We start from the raw sequence: 21,704 nt of genomic DNA, 5'->3' as shown, positions 1-21,704 counted from the left end.
CTCCCCATGCCTCTGCCTTTTCCCTACCCTTGCCCATGCTCCTGTCCCCCCCCGGCCGTGCTCATGTCTCTGCCCTTGCTCCTCCCCTGGCCTCAGTGTTGACCCCATGACCTTCCTCAGGACTGCTTGAGTCCAAATTTGGGATTTGCTCCTTCAGGATCTCTAGACCGACCCAGCCCAGGGGACTGGGAGTGGGCACAGACCCAGGAACAAATCCAGAACAGGGATAGTGCCTGCAGCCCTCAGCTCAGTCGCGCTGCCTCCGTCCTGTCACCAGCTCCTTCCTCATGGTTATTGTTGGCTGTGTGGAAAGAGGGGCTGTAAGACCAACACCCTCCCATAGCTCCCTCCAGTTAGTCACCCTCTCCATTTCTCTTACACCGGTGCCCGGTTACCTGTACATACCTGGCCTTCCCCAAAGCCGGGGTGTTTCAGTTGCCCCAAAGACCCGTTTCCTTTTTTATCACTTGTCTGCCCCCCCCCTCAACCCGTGTTTGATTTCAAATCCCCTCCCAGCCCCTCCCTGTGACTCTCGGTGCCTCCCACACCTCCCTCACCCTCCAGCCCCCACAGGCACAGAGCCCACGAGGTGTTCAAAACTTGCACAGTTTATTTTGCTCCTTGCCATGCCCCCGCCGAGGGCGGCCGGAGGCTCCCGCCGGGCCTGCCCCAGGCCGGGGCTGGCTGGGTGCAGCTCCACCCCCAAAGCGCTGACAGCAGTGCAGTAAGGCAAAAGTTTGAATTGTCCGGAAAGAAAGATCTGTTTGCACACCTGCCTGGGCACATCCATCTCTCAGTTGCTCGGTACCAGGTGCAGTTTGGTTTCCACGTCGCATTCCCAACCCTCTGGCTGTCCCGTGGGAGCAGTGGTGATGCTGGAGGTGGCCGTCACACCCCGGTCACTGCATCTCAGTGCCACCACATAGGCAGCAGAGCTGGTGGCTTCAACCCAGAGTGTCACATTCATGGGGCAGCAGCAGCAGCTCCAAGGTGAGGTGATCTGAGCACAAAGATGAGCAGGGGAGACCAGGGGAGCTGATTTAAAGAGCCCCCATGCACAGCCATGAGCCCAGCACTGACTGGCACAGGGGTGACACAGACAAGTGCACATCGAGTAGTGATAAGCAGCTGTGGAACAACTCCGTAACAGCAGTGGCTGACTCCTCCTGCATTTGCTCTGGGGCCTTACAGGGAGATTGTGACACCTCCTGGTCCTGGCTGCTGCCCCAGGTGATCACAGCAGCATAGTGTGAGCCCAGCACTGCCAGGTTTTGCCACCCAATAGAAACTAGGAGCAGTGAGAGTCCATCTCCTCAGTAGTATTCCTTCTGAGACCTCCAATGCCTCAGTGCAGCTCCTGGCATGGCTGTGATGCTCCAATAGGATAGAGCAGTTATCTGGCACCCACCCTGCTCCTGGACCCCATCCCATTTCTCGTTCCTACTTGTGTCTGAGTGCTGAGGTTACCGGGGGTGGCAGTATCTCCAGCCTTCCTCCAAGGTCACCCAACCCTTGGTCACCCAACCTGTTCACAGCACCCACTGTGACTGAGCACACAGGATTCTTCCAGATCCCTGAACACCAGAATCACCAAGAAATGGAATCAGCAGCCAGGGCTGGGGCACCAGGTACCCAGAGAGTGCCTCGTGCCAAGCAGGAGCATTACTGGTCAAAGCAGTGAAGGGGAAGATCCCCGGAGAAGCAAACATCTCCAAGAAGCAGTGGTGGAAAACAGTTCATGGCCGGAGCTCCAGCCCTGGGTTTAGCTCAGACACTCTCGTTCCTGCTGGACTGCCCAGAGCTGATGGCTGAGGTCGAAGTGAAAAGCACAGCTGAGGGGGGAGACACTGCAGCTCTGACAGTCTGTGCTGAGCCTGCAGCTCAGGGGGGTATTCCCAGAACCTCAGCTCTTTCTTTCAGTACCTATCATTCCCAAAGTCAGACCTCATTCAGGGAACCTTCCCCACCCACCCCATGTACCCCAAGCTTCGCACGTTCCTCAGAGTGGTCCACGTCCCAGGAAGTGGTGGTATAGTCCTTATTTCAAAACCAGCATGGCCTCTGTCCCGTCCTGCCTTGTCAAGTGGAGTCCATGAGTGAGGTAGTATTCCCGCCGGAGGAAGGCATAGAAATAATCCGAGATGAGCAAGATCTGTGGGGAGAGATGTTCAGACACATCAGTGGTGATTCAGAGCAAGGAATACAGAGGGACACGTGTCGGTGACACTCTGTCAGGGGTTAAGCAGCTCCTGGGCTGTTCAGCACATGCTGCTGGGAGGAGCCACTGTGATCTTGGAACGCCTTGTCATGTAAAGCCAAGGGAGACTCACATACAGTAGTTCCATCAACTGGCCAAAATGTATGACAATGGCAGGTCCAGCTGTGCCACAGCTGCACAGACATCTCAGCTGCACCCACAGAACTCCTTCTATCCAAGGGCTGCCCCAGAATCACAGGTCAAGACCTCTAAGATCACCAAGTCCAACCTTGGATTAATCCCCCACCACATCACCGAGCACTGAGCACACATCTAGGCATTCTTTGGACACCTCCAGGGCTCTGGAACTCCAGAGTCTGACTGAGTCCCAGGGACTCCACCAGCTCCCTGGGCAGGCCCTTCCAAAGCCTAACCATGTTTTCTCTGAAAAAAATCCCTCCTAATGTCCAACCTGAACTTTCCCTGGCACAGCCTGAGGCCATTCCCTCTCATCCTGTCCCTGTTCCCTGGGAGCAGAGTCTGATCCCCCCCAGCTGCACCCTCCTGTCAGGGAGTTGCAGAGTGAGAACCTCCCCACTGAGCCTCCTTTTCTCCAGGCTGAGCCCTCCCCCAGCTCTCTCAGTTGCTCCTGGGGCTCAGTTCGCTTCTCTGGACACGTTCCAACCCTGGTATATCCTTCCTGAATGGAGGCGCCCAGAAATGGACACAACACTTGAGGTGCCTCACCAGTGCCCAGCACAGGGGACAGTCACTGCCCTGGTCCTGCTGCCACACCATGGCTGATGCAGGCCAGGTGTCTTTGGCCTCTCGCCCACCTGGGAACGGCCGGCTCTTGGTCAGCTGCTGTTGATCAGCACCCCCAGGGCCTTTCTCACTGGGCACTTTCCAGCCACCCTGCCCTAAGACAGGACACCTCTGGCTGTACTGAGGCACACGGTGGGACTGTTCCCATGCCTGGGGATGTTGAGAGTGCAGGAATGGGTGACAGTGGATTCTCTAAGCACCTTGGGAAGCTGCCACTGCTGGGGCAGGCTGGGCTGTGGCAGTGACCTGCTGGCTCAGTAGTGTCATTTGTCACTTAGCCTCTTGCAGAGTGACCTCCCCGCAGGACTGCTGCCCTCCATTTGGAAACTGAAGCAGGTAACTAGAGTGGAAAACCTTCTCAGTGCCAGCCCAAGCGGGTTGTGTCCTAGTGTGCAGATGCCACTTAAACATCCCTTTGGCACTATATCACCTGAAGTACGTGGCAGTGCTAAGGGGCACAGAGTGAGGGACAGTCAGAGCCTGCCTGGGTTACTGTGCAATACAGCACAGAAAAACAGAGCAGCTGCTGCAGAGGCTCAATGGCAGGACAGGAGGGGATGGAGGACCAGGTGGAGAGCAAGGGCTGCAGACTGCTGAGGCCAGGGGAGAAAGTGTGAAGAACAGACGCAGGGACAGGGAAACAGCCATGATCTGCTTGCTTTGCTGAACTGCTGACAGGTTGTCAGTGCACGTGATTTTACCTTTAACTAAGATTCTCTCCAGATGTCTAAATGGGAAAAGAGCTGAGGTGGGTGGGCATGTGGGCTGGGTCCTCCCCACAAGGAAATCAGACAAGAAAATTTTGCTGTCTGCATTTACACAGAGCACAAGATCTTGCACGATCTGCTGCTATGACTTTCTCAGGTAGGAAATAAAACTCTCTTAGAATATCAACACCTGCTATTTCTAATTAAAGTTTTACTATTCCTTTCATTCCACAGCAGGACATGTAATGAACCACTCCCAGTTTCCTATCTGCCCCTCTTAGGCGAATCTCTATTCTCCCTCTCACCCTGTGCAGTCTCTTTTTGTTTTACCAAATGAGTGTTTTCCCCATTAATCAAGGGTAAGAGTAGGTGATTTTCTGCCCCTGGACAAAGTGTTCCCCTGGCTTTAGGAGAAGCAGACAAGCATAAATGGCTGAGGCACATTCAAAATAAAGGCAACTTTAACCTGAAAGGAACGTTCTGCTCACCCACACATCAAACTGCCCCAGGGCTCAGGCACATGACAAGCAGCACAGAGAAGAGGAAGGACTTAAAAAAGGTTGTAGCACCTGTGTACACTGAGTTCCACCCTTCAAGGGTGCTAAGCTCTGCTTTCTCTAAGGCCAGTGGAAGTCACGTACCCAGAGTGGCCTCAGGAAAGGCAGGGAGGGCAAGTCCTGGCATCACTGGGACCCTGCACGTGCTGCCACGTCTCAGAAAAACTGGTGCCATGTCCTTGTGCACGTTTTCTGGCCCCACTGCTACTGCCCTGACGTTCTTCCATTTCCCCTCTTAGTTTCCCTTTTCCATTCACTTGTGCTTGGTCCTGCCCTACTGAGATGCTTTTCCTTGGGTATCAGCAACAGAGCACAGAACCTGCAGTCAGCCGGGTTGGATTGTTAAGCCACAGCTCAAATACCACAAGAACTCTTTCCCATTAGTATGCCAGGGCTTGAGGAATAGGCAGAATCCAGGAGGAACAGCCAGGAAGCTGCTATGCAGGACCACACAGGATGCAGAGAGCCAGCCCCATCCTGCAGAATTCACTGCTGCTGACAGGCCACCCCATCCAGCAGCCTGCCCACAGTGCAGCTTCATTTGCCTCACTCTACTGACCTGCCCTATGTTGAAAGTCAACGTGATGGCATAATAAAAATTGGAGTTGGCACTTCCTGCATAAATCCACAGATGCCACAGAACAGGGAACAGGAAGGAGCAGAAAATGAGCACACATGACAGGATGAAGATGTTCCGGAGGACTGTAAAAGAAAACCAGCTGTTAAAATTATGTATTACTGAGCAGCCATGGTCACACCACCAGCAACGGTATTTAGGGTGTGTGCAGGGCATGAGAGGCACTTGCCAAGACATACTTCCCTCCAATAACCTTCCACAGGTTGCTTTAGTAACTTTCTGGATAGCGGTTATAAGAAATCCACTACATTTCCCATCAAAATAAAAACTTCTGCCTTTGTTGCAATGTGAAATCCCCTGTAGCTCTTTCCTTCTAGGTCCTGCTTCCAAACACTCTTTTTTGGATGACTTTGCTTTTTGGTATGTACACTACAGTAACCAGCAGCCTGCAAAGGGGCCCTGCCAGCAGCATCCCAACTTGGAGAGCAAAGCACTTTAATCCCTTGCCTCATCAAGCTAATGACAAAGGAAAAACTGAATCTGTGGGTTATAGGAAAAGATACTTTCTTGGGAGGTGGCAAGGAAATGAAAGGACCATAAAAGGAAGAAGTTCATACAGGCCAAATGCACTGACAGACACATGACATCGGGAGGTACAAGAATCCAGCAGTCTGAGTATGTGTCAAGTGGACAAAAACCAAGCACAACTTGGTCTAAAACAGCTGGGAACTACCAGGCCAGGAGAGGTTTTGTTTTCCGTGAAGTGCTTATGCCTGGCCTTTGGCAGCAGTGCTGTAATCCATCCTGACACTTGTGCTGCTGTGCTTGGCTGCAGCTCAGTCCATGCCCAACACTCTGCAGTTGAGGACAGATGATGTTTTGAGAGCATTGTCACATCCAAGCCACTTCCTACCTATTTTAAACTTCTTGTTCAGTAGGTCTGTTCACACAGTGCAGGGTGGAAGCATGTGACAGATGACTGTCCCTCTCACTGCATGCTTGGAATGTGGAACTGAACTACACTGAGCAAGGACTTTCAGAAGTTCATCTACTACAGCTGTGATGTGCTCAGGGCCAGCCTGGGGATTCCTGTCCTGTTTGATCACAGCTGCTTTGGCCTCAGCTCTCCTGAGTCTGAAACCTACAGAGCAGATGGACTCCAGGTCTCCTGACTCCTGATTATGTCTCCTACAACAGGCAGGTGAGCTGTCCATGAACACACTTGGCCTGGCTTGGACAAAACTGCAGTGAAAGGCCTGGACAACCTGGCAGGGTTAGTCAAAGCAGTCGGTTTAAGGAAGAAATGCCAGGAAAAATACAACACTTCCAAATCTCCCCATGGAAGCAGGTTCTATAGACTGAGCCTGAGAATCCACAGGAAGCTCTCTGGTGATTTCAAGAGCTAAAGAGGGTCTTTTTGAAGCATTGAGGTAAGACTGGACAGTTGCTTGGAGTAATTCAGTTACTTTCACTCTAAGCAAACAAGCAGATGCAAAACAAAGCCTGACGGCAAGATCCTGCACTTTAAGGCTGGGGAACTCACCAATTGCAGGAGCACTGTTCAAATTACACAGCCTTAAACAGGAGTGAAGCATCTGGAGGATGCAGGACTGCAAAAAGTTCTTATAAAAAAGATAATCTTCAGAATAGGTTGGAGAGAGGGGGGAAGATAAAGTGCAAGTGAAAATTCCCTCCTTGACCAATTTCAACCCAAGTCCTAAAGACATGTTAGACCAGAAGGAAAAACCTCCAAAATCCAGCCTTCTTTTAGACACCCCATGAGAGCCTATGAACTTGGGTCTGGTTTGGTTTAGTGGTGACCCTTTAATTTAATTATTTGGCAGGCCCTTTTCCATTCCAGATAAATCATAATCAAGCACAAAGAACTTACATCTGTAAAGGTGGCTCCAGACTGGAAGGAAGGCCATGTACAGTGCAACATCTCCCAGGGTGGGATAGGACTTGAAGATAGAAATGATGGCGAGCTGGACAAACATGAAGAACACAGGGTGTTCCCTGGAAGGGAAAACAAACAAAGGCTAAGAGGATGCAGTAGGGCCTCTGGAAACTGCAAATAAATATCAGCAAGGGCATAGTTGCGCTGCAGGATGGGCTCAAAGAAGCTCCTGCAGCCCTGCTCTCTCCAGACTAGGCTCCGAATGCTGAGTGGGGTGGACGGAGCTGCCCTGCAGAGCAGCAGGGTCAGGGGAGGCACATCTGCCACAGCCCTCCCCCAGCAACCTCGGGCCTCCCTCAGCACACATTTACACCAGCATATTGGTGACCTGCACCATGCTGCCCCAGCTCTGCCCTATTCGCCAGAAGCAATTAGCACCTGCCCTCTGATGGTAATTTGGAGAAGCCCAAGGCCCATAGTTATCCCTTTGGTACACCTGGTCCACCCAGAGCAAGCCAAAGGACAAGCTGAGAGTCCAGGTGTGTTAATGGGTGCTTTTATCAGAGAGAAGTCAATGAAGTTAGATAGGAAAGTCCTCAAGTTTCCACTTTTTTATGACAATGAAGAGCTGGAAGTTCCAGTCAGTTCTTGCTTTCTGACTACAGTGCCTTATGCTGGCACTTCTACAGCCTCCATTTCTGCATCTGTTGATGCAACACAGAGTTCCACTGCAGAGCCCAAGTAACTCTATTTAAGAAGAACAGAGCTGAAACTATGGGAAATGAGGAGGACAGGCACTGTTAAAAATCTTTTTCAGGCTTGTAGATCAAGACATCCAACTTCAGCCTTAGACGCTTCCACTGGATAACTTAAGAGTAAAAAAAGTAGCAGAGAAACACACTCATACTTACTTTAACTTTATTGCCAAAGGAATGGTGTAGAAGAACACATTGATTTGAAACACACATACGAAGAAAAGACTGAAGTGTTCAAACATCTCTGCAAAGAAGTACCAGAAAAGGCCAATATTGGGTGTCAGGTCTGGAACAGAAAGGCTGAAATTTGAAAAGAAAGTCATGGTAAATTTTTTAATGGTTGTTCTTATCTGCCCTGCTTATATTGCATTAATCATTGTGTGCTACTGGATGTAGGACCTAAATTGTAAATCCAGGAAAGAGAAACCAAATGGATGAAAACGTGGAGAGCAGGTTGAAATCCAGCTGAGGAATCCTTCCTGATGTCACAGCAGAATTTAAACCATTCTCAAGGAGACACTTCTCCAGAGAGCAGTATTTCACAGCCATGGTAGCTCAACAATCAAATCCATTTCCAACCATTCAGTGGAAAACAGCTCCTGCCTTTAATTTTTGCTATTATTCATTTAACAGAAGTTGGAGTTGGCTAATTGCAGCTTTCCTCCACATATTCTTTCTTTTATTGCATTGCCAGTAAATCACAGACCCCACACTTGCTGGGTCAAGCACACGTCTGTGTGTGATGGGCAAGAAACAACCTGGGTAGGGAGGATGGGGCCAGACAGAAGACCATCAGTAAGAATGCTTCTTACTTACATAAACCCATAAACAGATGGGATAAAATCCCAGGAGTTGAGCAGGAAGAAGGAGAGGCAGATGATCACCACCAGGCTGCACAGGTACAGGGATGCATACTGCATGGTGTAGAGCCAGAAACTCTTGCTTTTCAGTTTGATAGGTATGAACTGACGCTGAAAGAAAAACAGAAGCACCTCAGCAGGTGGGGAGCCACAAGGAAGCCTGAGTGTTCAGAATATCATTTTAAATTGATGAAAGAAAGCATCAAACATTGGCACTGTGTCACTTGAAGGAGCAGCTTTCAAGCACAATTTGCTTGGTGTTCTTCACTCTGGCCAAGAAGTCACACACATTGCATGTATTCCTAGACTACAGTAATACTGCAAATACAGTAGCAAAGCTGGTCATTTCTGCTTGCAGTGAGTCCCTCATGTGAGCACATACACAGGTGTAAGATTTTCACACCCCTCCTCACAGCTGCACTGATACCTCAGACTTTTGCAATACTGCACTGGTGCCTGTCTTCTCCTACATGACCCCACTGCATGGGGTGACTGAAAGCCCTGTTTCAGAACCCACAGCCTGTGGTACCACCACTTGGCCTGGCACCTCTGCTCTGCTGAAATCAGGGCAAGAGGACATCCATGGAGTTCCTAAGCACAAAGGAGCCCCTCTGAAAGCTGGATTCCTCAGACAATATCCTTCCACTGCCACAAGTCCTTTTCACAAGTCAACATATCATGACAAGGATATCTCACTGCATCAGGTCCCCTGACTGCCGTGCACACACAAATGTACACGAGGGCCAACACCTTTGGGAATCGCTCAGCATTCTGCAGCTCAAGCCCTGGGGCTTGCAGTGGCAGGAGATGTGCAGAGAACCTGCCCTGACTGCTGTGGGCTTTGTGTAAAGCTCACTGGATTTTCTCAGTCAGAGTGGGTCTAATGTCACTTGTTGGGACAATGTAAGCAACATGACCAAAAATTTTGGCAGGACAGATTGAAAATAGCAAGAGAAAAGTGATTTAATTCTGTATAAAGAATGCAGGGAAGCTCATTTACAAATTTAGATAAAAAAGACACATACTAGCAGGGCTGCCCTTAAAAGTTGCAAACTGGGCAATGACATATCAAAACACATATTGTTTGTGAATTCAAAGTACAATGCTTGCACTTCACTCCCAATTTACTTTGACTAAAGTTAAAAGAGAACAAATGAGACCAAAATATTAAAGATATAAATTCTCCTAAAAATCATCAAATGGAATAAGCAACACTGACTCTGCAGTTCTTCTCTTGCAAAGACTAATAATAATAAAATTCCTGGAAAAGAAGAGACATTAGTGTCAGATAGAGAAAGAAAATTAATTAGAACTGACTCCCATTCTGTCTGGAAGCTCAGAGATTTGAGAACAGGCTAGTTAAGTAAAGATAAACTATAAAAATCACCACCAGAAGCAATGAAAAAATACTGGTGAAACGCACAGCAGCAGCATTTCAGAATTAAAATAATTTAAAATACTAAACATTATCACAAAATGATATTTGTGACATGAGCTGAGCTTCTGCTGGCATCACAGCCTCACCCTGCTGCCATAGCAAGATAAAATTAGCAAGGTGGGATTCAGGGTCTTGTTAACCGAGAGGGAGAAAGGACAACCAGCCTCTTTCCAGAACATGCCTTCTGCCATTAAACCCCAAACCAGCACCTTCCAACTTCTCTGTGTCTGAGCCCCTCACTGCTGCTCACATGACACAAAGAACAGCACTTATTTTGAGAAAGCAAAAACACCACCCGGTTCTGTAGGAGACTTCCTGCTCCACCCTCTCCAAACACGGGCATTCCCACTCAGGGTTCAAACTTGACATGGCTTGAGGAGTGACTTGTTCTGAAACTCTGCACTTGTCTGACTCCCCTCCCCAGGACTGTCCCTGCACAGCTACAAGAAGAAAACAGGTACCAAGAGTTAGAAATCACCTACCTGTAGAAGGTAAAGCAGTGCTGGAGCAAACAGTGTGAGAGGGTAGAGTGACTGGTATGTTGCTAAGGCCAGGAACACAGCACTGAGGAAGGCACTACCTGCAAAGAAAAAAAAAAGGTTCGTAAGGAACTTTTAGCATAAACAGCCATACAGACAGGCAGTCCAAATGGGAAGAAACTCCTAACCCTCTGCAGGGGATTCACAAATATCAGGACACCGTTTAAAGGAGTTTTAGCAGAATGTATCCTGCAGGGTGTCCTCTTGTTAACAACATTTTGAATGGAGAATGACTCATCCCATAAGGAAGAACCACTGGCTGGTTTGTATCTCCTGTCATTCACACACAGAAAGAGATTCACATAATTCAGTCTATAAAAAGCCAACGCTGGCTGCTGTTAATGCAGGGGAATGCATTCACTTAAGTCATATCTGTATGTAAGAACTGCCATACTGGGCTTGCTGGATAACCTCATCACCAGAATGTGTTACAGCCTCAGCAAAGCTGTGTGCAAGGGAGCAAGCAAAGTCTGCAGCTGAAGCATTAGTTCTGCTTTACTGATAACAATACTGAGCCATAGAAAGGATTGGCACAGCTTTTCCAAGTGATCTTATAAATATGGATGTCTTTTTTGAGGCAGCTTTATTTGAGGTGTCTCAGTGTTAAGCACTTACATTTCTCAACTACGAATAACAGAAATAATGTCCAAAAGATCTCAGGTTAAACAATAAAAATACAAGCACCCAGTGCAGTAGCCTGGTTATAGCTACAGGCTTGATGGAAGTCTTCTGTAAAAATAGAGCTCAAACAGCAAGAGCCCTGACTCAGTGCATTGAGTGCATCTCTGAGCAAACACTCAGAGAGCTCCTCTCTGCCTCCTCCTCTGAAAGGGAAAATGTGGGGTTATTTGGTGATGAATCTCTCCTCTCTCCAGCTACACTCTCCTGACAGAAACCTCCCTATCCTGTATTTTATTCAGGGTTCAGTTCTGCACAGATCTAAAGAAGCAATTCCCAAAAATCACAGTAGTAACCTGATATCCTCTTTGCCCACTTAAACCCCTGACTGCCACACTCCTGGTCAGGGACAAACCACAAGACAGCCACTACAGTTTTGTTTATGACCAAACTTTTGGTCTCAGGGTATCAGCGAACAGTTAAAAATCAGTTTAACTAAACAGACTAAATTGTTTGCTATTGGAAATGCTTTTAAATTAAAGTACCTCCTGACTCAATTAGCCAATATTTATAGGAAAACTTCTTTTGAAAACACTGATAAAAAACTATCAGCTTTTTTTTTTTTTTTTTTTTTTTTTTTCAGTGCCTGGGTCTGGGCCCTGCTGGAGACAAAAGATCAGACTGACCTTTCCTCTGATCCAGCAGAGAACTCCTTAAAGCTTAGGTGACTATTAAAAATCATACAGGCTAAAAGATTCTAGCACTGGGAAGTCATAAAAGAACCAGAAAGCTGGCATTATGCACAGAATGAATGAAACAGTGATTCTGACAATCTACACCACGGGGCTGGTTTGGGTCTTTGGTTACTGCTTTTGCTTCCCCAAAACTCAATCAGTTCATTTCAAATCATGTTTACAACTGTGAGTGAAAGCCAAATAATAGATGCAGGCAAACGCTTGCTTTTGAATAAAAGTTCAAGGATAAACTATGAAAATAAATTGTGTATGACACTTAAACGCTTACTCACACACAAAAGAAGAGCTCTTATGTTCTGCAACACACAGACATGTTTCTTCCTGAACAGGAAACTATTTAAAGCCAACCAGGATAAGGAGTCAGTTTTTAAAGTAAACTCTCGGGTACACTGAGGTGAAAGGAAGCTTTCACATGACTACAAAGTCTCTTGATCTCACAAATTCATGTAGAACTTTGACCTTGTTCCAGTCCTGTTTGTGCAGTGTTTCAGTGAGATCTTTGTAGCAATTGTAAATTTCCCCCTGGATTTATTTTTTGCAACATTTCTAATCTTCCTAAAAAGTCATAAAGAACCCTTTCTTCTTCACTGCATTACCTTTTATTGTAGCTAAAATGAAGAATGCAATGACAGAGTTGTTGATGGCGCAGGTGGACTTTGCCACACAAGACATCACAGTGTAGGGGTTTAACAGGTAGCTGAAAAAGAGCAAAGTTCAGGTTACTTTCAAAGGAGCATCTAATTTAAGAGATGTTCAAAGAAAAAAAAAAGATGCACTTTGCCTTTTCCTTTTGTTTATTTATATTTGATAGTATCCTCTCATCAGCACATTAATTCAGCTGAACAGGTTCTTCAATCTGAACAAAAACCAGACCTCTGGATTGCAGACTTGGACATAGGGGCCACAGGGAGCCTGCTACAGAAATGAGACATTGGGAAGATGTCCAAAATTCAAGTTCTGTACTAGAAAATGACTACCCAAAATATTTATTTCTTTGCAGAAGCATTTGTACATCTATTCAGTCAGATCTAGATTTATTGGGTTCAAAGGAAACTTTATCTGCTAGTAACACCTACTACTACTGAAGAATAAGAAGAAAACATGATGGAAACAAAACTGAGACAGAAGCAGAGTTTCCCACAACCTGCTCTGCTGTGGCAGAGCAAGCCTTTACGTTCACCACGGCACAATCTGAGCACAAAACCAGCCAGCTATGCAAGACTGGCACATTTTAATTGGAATTGTAGAAAAACTCTTAATGACTTAACATTCCAGAATTCAGCCACACTTTAGTTACCAAGGATGGCAGCTCCTTTTGGAAATAAGAATTACAATAATCTCATTTAAAGAGGTTTAGAGCAAAGAAAAAGGTTTGGAGGACTTACCAATACAGTAAGTACGATAATGTACTGATCAGCCTTGACAATAACTAAATTACTCATCAGAGTCAGTAGACAGGGCTGATGATTTCCTAATTCTCTCTTTATATTTTCCTATGTCTCTGAGTCCCAGTCTGTCTTTGTCAGTATTTCCAGAAGGCAGCCTACAGCAGGACAGGTACAATTTAATGCCAGCTTTGCTGGGCCAATGTGCAAAATAGTCTGCAAGTTACCCACTTTACCCTTCTGGCCACGGGGAACATGCCATTTAAAAAAATAATACAAAAATACGAAAAAATGGCAATTTATCTAAAGGAGAACTCTCTCTGATACAGAACAATTTGAATAATTTCTTGGTGTCAAAATATCAATTAAAAAAATCTGTAACAAGTAGGCACCTTGCTTGTATATTACTTGTATATTACTTTACTTCCGAAATAAAAAAAAAGCTTAGTATACAGAAGAACACCAAGACATGAAATTAATAAAATGACAACATGAAAACATCTTTTAAGTGTTATAAGTAATTTGGAAGATTCAAGTTGTGATACTCAGCACACATTCAGGTATTTTGTCCAGCTGCTGAAAAATTCTCCTAACTTTTCTGAAAAGACACCATTTGGAAGGCATAGGCTCAATTCTGGTAACATTATCATACAGGCAAAATAAATGGGAATGTGATCTGCGCTGACACAACATTCTTGTTACCCAGATGATGACCTTATGCCGCTGAGCCCATCTCAAAGGGCCTGAGTGAATTTACTTGTCAGCAACAAGCACATGTAAATGCATCTGCTTTTCACTTTCCAACTGAGTATCCAGGGTCAATAGGAAATTCAGAATTTCTGCAGAAAAGAAATCCAACCTGTGACAGTTTTTGAAGGCCCAAATGAGACAAATAAACCCCGAAGGGAGCTGAGGAACCAAAGCAGCTCACTGCAGCCTACAGGAGCTATACTTACAATAGTGCTACCTTGAGGGGGATGTAGTGCATCTCCATGGGTGTCTGGATGAGTTCAGCCACATCTGGCGCATATTTATCCAGTTCTATTAGGAGCTTCTGCTTTTTGAACTGAACAAGGGAGAATGATCAAAGATTGGCAGAAGAGGAGTGACACTGTTTTACACCACAACGACACAGACTCCAAATTTCAGCAGGCTGAAAATGACTCCTTTATTTTTGGGATGTGTCTCCCTTATATACCATTTTACACAGACCAATCTGATTGGAGAGAAAAAGACAAACCTCTTCAATCACATTGGTCAGACCAGAGGGATGTCATGAAGAAGTCCCTTCTAGGAAAAGGAATGAATAATAAGGTATAGTTTACAAAAACACTTCTCTTGTTTACAGAAAATTCCCCGGGAAAGGAATTTCAGAAAACCAAAACATCTCAGGCACAAAACCAGGGGTACAGGGGAGAGTCATTATTCTGTACTACTTGTGTAATTCTATTTCATATTACTCAGCCAGTTACCTGGGGTTTCTACTGCTGTGAAGCATATTCAAGCCCCTGGTGTGAGTTAAAACTTATGTTACGTGAGGAGTTTGAGAGAACAAAAAACCCCTATCGTTTCCCAAATACTTAACAACTGAAGTGAGAGTCAGGAGGACGCAGAAAATTTCTACTTGTTCAAACTTCCTTAATTACGTGTGTCTACGTCTTGACACAGTTACCAGTGAATTCACCACACAAGAGTCCAATACTCAATCTTCCTAACACCTCTCCAGATCTCTAATGAAAAGCTAACTTTATTCATTCACTGTTCAACACACAAGCTCCTGAAAACCCAAACCCCATACATATACATTCTTTGTCGCTTTAAAGATGGATGCTTCTATGACAAATCTTTCTTCAATCTCTTTTGTTTTACTAGGCTCTCTATGGAGACAAAAGAGAAATCTGAAAGATGAACTGTCTGCATTATGTTATGGTGAGACAGAAGGATTGACATGCTACCAGTAAATTCTCAACAAAGTAATTCACATATGGAATTCTTACATGCCTGCAGTTCTATCCTCGGTTATTTCCTTAACCTCAAAGTCAGAGGACAAGGAACAAGCACATAGCAGGGTGGGAGACCACAGAGATGCTGTAGAAAATGTAGTCTCCCTGCTGATGTTGATACGCCCCTCTGGAATTGCAAAGAGTACAGCACTGCTTACACAAAGTGTTCTTTGAGAGCTGGGAGAAATCACCTCCAAATAGACATCCTTATAATTTGAAGGGAACAAGTAGTATTTGATGTCAGACTTTCACCACGCTCACAAGAACGATTTATCTCACCTCAGAACTGCTGGAAGGTTTCACTCGTCCTTTACACATTTCTAGTCTGGGTATTCACACACATGAAATGCTGTGTGCGAAGAAACCCTCTCCAAGGTATAACACCCAGGCTGTAGAAGACTGTACACTGCTGTGATCATCACTCAGTGTGCAGCTACAGACATTGTAATAGTGCCACAAAAAAATTAAAATGCCTCAGTTCTCTCCCACATTCAGTCCTGTTTGTTTATCATTAAAATATGACCAGATTTACTGCAACAGGGACTTGACACCACATCCTTTCTCTGGCCCAAGATAATTATATTTGCTGGGAGAAGAGGACCAGCAACACTGGGAAGTCAGCTTACCACAACTTTGTTGAAGTCCTGGATTGCCAAGTAAAGGGCAACAGCAGTTAGCACATCAGTTATCTAAAAAAGGGACAGACTGATTGTAAACAAAATAAACAAATGGAGAAAAATATATTGGTCATCATTTAACAGGAGCTCTGATGTGACTCAGCTCAGGGGAACAAAACACGAGCTTTAAAAATTCTGAAAGGCTGTGCAGTGCTCTCACACACCAGCACTTCACCTTGAAGGCAACAGCTGTACTAAAAATATTTATATTCACACAACAAGAGAATAGGGAATTAAGAGGAAAGAAATTGTTCACATGAGAGCGATCGAGAGCATCACTGGCGTAGTGAGAGCACAGCAACACTGGGGCAGTGCCCAGCTGGGACAACCCACCTGCCCACCAGGGCAGCATGACAGTGCCATGAGCTGCCCCAGACTGCCCAGGCAGCAGTACAGGGCACACAGCTGTTGGCTCTGCACGAGCCCTGCCTGGCAGGGCCCTGGGCACAGAGACTCCACTGGGGGCTATGTGCAGCCAGCTACAGGACTTCTGTCCTTCTGAATTTTGAAGAACTCAGAGAACAATTTACAAGACACATTTGGGGATGAACCCATTTGTGCTCCTTGCAGGTCTGGGGTTTGGCAGACAGAAACAGCAGTGTAGGGATTAGGCTAGAGGGACAAACTATTTCATTACCTATAAGAGATAACATTTGAAATTTGAAATAATTTTGACATTTGAAATTTGAAACCCTCCTATCCCTGGGTGGGGTAGTTATCTAAACAAGAACTCACAAGAAAGAAGGAATACGTACAAGAAGAGAAAAGCCTGAATGTGGGTTTGTGCAGGCAAAGCTGCCTTTCTAATTAACTGTGAGGTCAGCAGAAATTTGAGCTACAGGGAGGCTGAAGGACTGAAAAGAAAGACACACTCAGCGTTTCCCTGAATGGGACCTTTCAGGAGAAGCTTTCCATGAGCACTTACCATGAACACCAGTTCAGCATATTCAATCAGGAAGTGAAAGAGATAGATTATCAGCGGGGTCTGAAAGAGAGCAAAAGGGAAATTCATATCAAATACTGTCCAGATAAAAAAATGGTGATTTGAGCAGACAAACTACAAGAGTTGAGCAGTTCTACAAGTCATTGCCAAAGGTAATTTCCTTTGGCCTATTCTCCAACATTGGTATTTCAGAGCAAAGTGATTAATCAAAGAACCCAAAGGTCTTCTTCCTTACAAAGTCCTCGATGTGCTTTTATAAAAGACACTATCAACTCCAAAAATTGCATTTTATTCCAACTTTTCAATTCTACTACAATAGTGGTAGACTTACAATAGAAAGCATACAAAGACTGGCTTCAGAAGGTAATTTTTTTCTAGAAAATCTCTTTTTCACATTGTCTGCAGGTACTTTTGAAATATTTCCTACACAGCTAGCTCCCCTGCTGTTCAGATGTGTCTTTTATAATGCAAAAGAAGAAAGCACGTTAAAACCACAAAGCAGTAGGGTTACAATCCTATCATCCTGTTACTCCTAGAGCTTTTCCCTTCTAAGGAAAGAAGGAAAGCATGTTTCTGAATTATTCCCATCATACAAAAGCTTAGTCTGGAAGCACTATATTTACATGCAGCAAATTTAGTCTTCACTGCTGGAAAATAATTTTCTTTTGAAAAACTTTAAAAATAACATGATGGTCTAAATAAGCATGGGGAAATACTTCGCAGTCTGAGAGAAATTCTGTCTAAAGAAGTAGAATTTATTGAAAAGAATCCAGTTTTCAGAGGATACCTAGCACCTGCTTCACCCTAGGTGACACTACGTATGAGTGTACCTTCATATCAGTAAGGCCACCTGAGGGCATAAAGTCCCACAGGTGTGTTCTAAATGAATGTGCTGCCTAATTTTCCAATCAAAAATCAAAACCCAGACAAAATTAAATGTAGAATCAAGTTTAATTTGAGCAGCTTAAAAGTTACAATAATTTGTTAATAGTAGATTATATTGGCTGTAAAAAATAATATATAAGCAAATCTATACGGCGGGGTACGTGAGCAGGACCTGTCCAGCTTCAGGACAAATAAAAATAATCAATTTGGGCTCTTTTATAATCTGTGTCACCACCCTTTCCCACCTATTTTCGATCTGTAAAATTTTCACCACCGCTCTTACAACCACCCATTTCCGTCTCCACTGCGCAAACTCCACCACCCCTTTTAGGTGGTCTTCCCCACCTTTGGGGGTCACAGGGAGGAAGGCTCTCATCTTCACCACGTGTCCTTTCACCGAACCCATTGGTAACACATGCATACTAAGCCTATATTGTGTCAGTAAATACTATATATGCACATCCAAATAGTTTTTTGGTACACTAAAGTAATAAATTTATTTTAATTAATGGTTCTCTGGATTTTCTCAAAACTTTTCCATGTCCAGACAAATACAGATTTTGTTATCTCAGTCTCTTCCTCTCTACTGAACATCTGCTGGAGAAGGGGGGGAGACCTCCCCCCTCCCTCTTCTCCTAAAAGAAGTTACATTTTAAACGACTGTTTTTAAAATATTGATTACTGCTTCAATTTGTCAGCAGGAATCCTACCCATTTATCACAGGTGCTTAAGTGCTTTTGTAGGTACGAGGTGTTTTCAAGATGAGGAATAAATAAACTGCATGCTTGAGCCAGTATTAGAATTTCTCCAACTGCAGAGACTCCAGGTGCTGATACCCAGTAAATCCTATCAGGCTCACAGTGACACCATCCCTGCTCCAGCTTGTGCTGACAGAAATAGCTGGACGGGATCAGAATATTTGACTTATCACAGAGTTCCCCCGTCTCAGAGTTTCTTTCTGCAGTAACAAATACGACACAGCCTGCCCCTGCACAGGGAATTCACTGGGATTCCCTGGATTTCCTTGTGCTGGTCACTGCATAGCCACTGCTCAGACAAACCACATAACTTCAGGTTCTCTGCAGTCTTTGGGACAAAACAGGCTCCCAGCCTTCTCCAGGCCCTGAGCAGCCAAACTAAGACCCCTGCCACTGGAATACTACATTTAAAACCAAGCATGCAAACCAACCTCATGAAAAATAGCTCCAGAGTATGGTGAGACTCCTAAATCCAGCAGAGCTAATCCTTCGACCACTGAAACAGACAAAACACCTGAATTAGAACCCTGTAATGTGGGAAGTGAGAGATGTCATGATGACAAAACTGCAGTTTTTAAAATACTGACACTCTAAGAATCTCACATAGAATGAGTGACACCATACCTCCCAGAGCCAACAGCCAGCCAGAACTGATTCACCCCCAGCTCTGCCATGCACCTGCATAGGCACTCATCACCTCTATATTTGTTGCAGCTAAAAATGTCCTAGATGGAATCTTTTGCACTTAACTCTATATAAATCACATGCATGGTATCTCCTGTTGAGTCACCTATTAAGTGATATATGGCTTCTGTGCTGGAGAAATACTTAATTCCAAGAGGAAAACCACAACATAATATACAATTTGAACTGTTTTGCCTTATTAGATGTAGAGAGGCCTCAAATGTCCAAAATCACAAGGGAAGAACAGAAATGAGCACATACTGCCAGGCAAAGCTAAAAGCTTTGCCTCTTGTTGAAACTTCCTGACGTTTTATAGCCTTAATTCAGCTCCTTTGTGCTCACGGAGTTACAGCTTGCCCTGCAATGCATGTGTGTGCTTTTCCATAGGATCTCCACCCTCCCGAGCACAGAGGTTCCCTGGGACTGAGCAGCATGCAGTGAAAGGAGCGAAGGGAAATGGGCACATTTGTTCAGAGGGAAACAGGCAGGACACTGCAGGAAGACACAAGAGGTGCTCAGTTCACTGACATGCTGGAGAAATAGATTCTGGCTGCCACCAACTTCCTGTATGGTGACAACTCAGACTTTTCAAGATGATTCTGCTTTTTCCCTTTACTATCTAGATACTTACCTTGATGCTCTAAGGTGGTTTTTAGAAAGATTCAATAGCACAGGAAGCATGAAGTGCTACACACCGTGGAACAGAGGCCTCAGGTCATCAAATGCACTTGTGCATTTGACCTTTATTACCTCAGGCCACTCTTTTCCACCCCAAAACTACAAATACTTTTACCTGCATAGTAACTGGACACCAAAGGGACGTCTTTAAAATAAATGACAGCTCCAAACAGGCTCAGATGATACACAGATGAACGTCACTGAAAAGCTCCAATTACCCTGTAGCTCACTCAGTCTTCAGAAGAGACTCTGAATCGCTGGTAACGCGTGGGGACACCAACTGACCAAAGCAAGTGAACTGGGGGCCGTGCAGTGGCATTCTCGCCACGACCCGGTGCCTGTGCAGGGCCAGCAGACCGGGCCCGCTCGAGGCCGACGGAGCCACACGCTCTGTGCTGGGTGGGTCGTGCGACACGACCAGCGTCCCCGGGCAGCTGCGAACGGCGACGTCCCGGCTCCAGCCCTGTCCTCTGCCTCCAGCCCCGCGGCCCTCCCGCCCCCGGAGCCGCCGAGCACCGGCTGTCACGCGTTCCTCCCGGGCACAGCCGCCCAGGGCCCTTTCGTGCGGCTCCGGTTCGGGCCCGGGCGAGCACGGCCCGGCCCTGCCCTGCCCGGGGCGCAGCCGGGCGCCTTCCCCGCGGGGCCGCTTCCAGCCCGGCGCCCGGCCGGGATCAGGCCCTGCCCGCCCGGCTCGAGAAGTCCTGCCGCCTTGGCTGCTCTGCGCCGGCCCCGCGGGCCTCACCTCGCTTCCAGGCGTTTAGCGGGGACGCCACCTCGACCCGCTCGGCGATGAAGACGGCGAGGCTGGAGCGGTAGAGCGCGGCGCGCACCGTCACGGCCGCCAGCACCACCAGCACCAAGGGGGCCGCCATCCCGGCGCGCGCTCCGCCGCTGCCGCCGGCTGTAGTTCCCGGGCGGCGCCGGGGAACGCGCCGCCAATGCACCGGCCCGCCCGGGCCGACTACATATCCCAGCGGCCCTCGCGCCGCCGCCTCCCGGCACGCCTCGGAACTACGGCGGCCGCGCGGGGTGAGGGGGCCGAGTAAGCAGGAGCGCGCTCGGAGCAGCCGGGCGGGGGCCCCGCTCCCGTCTCCCGAGCTGTCCCGATCCGGTCGCCAGGGTGGCCACACGGGGCAGCCTCTCCTCAGCCGGAGGACAGGGATGGGTCTGTCCTCGAGTGGCATCGCGCTCCCCGCGGGCCTGTGGATCCGGGGTGCCTGTGGATGGCAGCTCTACCCCACCGGGGCAAGGCCTGGCCGGCCGGGCCCAGCTCGCACGTGGAGTGTCGGTGGTTTCTGAACTGCTTGGAAATCGCCTCAGACAGTTCTTTATTTCTCACTTTTTTCACAGACCCTTTGGTATCTGCCCGCGTGTTTGCTGTGGCTGTGGTGAGAGCCACGGCCGTTGTGAGGGCACTGAGCGCTCGTGGCCGTGTTTGGTTTCAGAAGGCTCTTGGCAGACTCGGGTTCTCAGTCTGTGCGGTTACAACAGCTCCAGCGCTTAAGAGTTCTGTGGAGACTTTGACCTACCTTCCCAGCATGGACTTTACAGTTATTCTCCAATAACTGTTCCTCTGTTCCCATCACTGGGTATGTGCACAGCCCGTTCACACAATCTCACACAAAAGTAGCCTTTACAACACTTCATCTGAATGGAGACATGTGGAAGGAAGACATGATAATCTCCTAAAAAATTAAGCGACAGTGAAAACACATTTCATGTGGTAAGTGAAGACAGCAGTTTTTCATGTAATTAAAACTAGGATTTGCTGAGTGTACTCAGGTTGCCATTGAAAAGAGCTCAATAATATCCAAGTTAACATTTACATTGGATTTATGCAGCCTCAGGGCTGTAGAGTAGAGTTGCACCCACCTGCAGAAATGGAGAAAGGCTGAATCCATCTGGGACGTGGTCCCCAGAGGCCCAGGTGACCCAGCATGTACTGTCCCCAGGACTGGAGAGACTG

The 21,704-nt window shown here is 46.8% G+C and overlaps 1 protein-coding gene across 2 annotated transcripts; it reads right to left on the bottom strand.

Moving 5' to 3' along the window:
• Positions 1-592: 592 nt before the first annotated feature.
• On the bottom strand, positions 593-20,691 carry PIGU (phosphatidylinositol glycan anchor biosynthesis class U). 2 transcript variants are annotated; one of them, XM_066198938.1, is made up of 12 exons: positions 20,481-20,691; positions 18,808-18,872; positions 16,716-16,775; positions 15,740-15,802; positions 14,067-14,176; positions 12,322-12,422; positions 10,296-10,393; positions 8,332-8,486; positions 7,672-7,815; positions 6,755-6,879; positions 4,846-4,988; positions 593-2,152 (listed from the first exon to the last, which is right to left on the bottom strand). In XM_066198938.1, the coding sequence occupies exons 1-12, from the start codon at positions 20,608-20,610 to the stop codon at positions 2,039-2,041; spliced, it is 1,308 nt and encodes a 435-aa protein (XP_066055035.1). In that variant the 5' UTR covers positions 20,611-20,691; the 3' UTR covers positions 593-2,038. The 2 variants fall into 2 exon arrangements, with proteins under 2 accessions (XP_066055035.1, XP_066055036.1); XM_066198939.1 differs by lacking the exon at positions 18,808-18,872 and having other exon boundaries at positions 20,481-20,522.
• Positions 20,692-21,704: the final 1,013 nt, after the last annotated feature.

This window comes from Chamaea fasciata, unplaced genomic scaffold, assembly GCF_029207755.1.
Source record: "Chamaea fasciata isolate MVZ Bird 193981 ecotype frontalis unplaced genomic scaffold, bChaFas1.0.hap1 SCAF_17, whole genome shotgun sequence".
Classification (NCBI taxonomy): Eukaryota; Metazoa; Chordata; class Aves; order Passeriformes; family Sylviidae; genus Chamaea; species Chamaea fasciata.
Note: the sequence above shows the minus strand (reverse complement) of the source record. Positions and strands in the feature narration are given on the sequence as shown.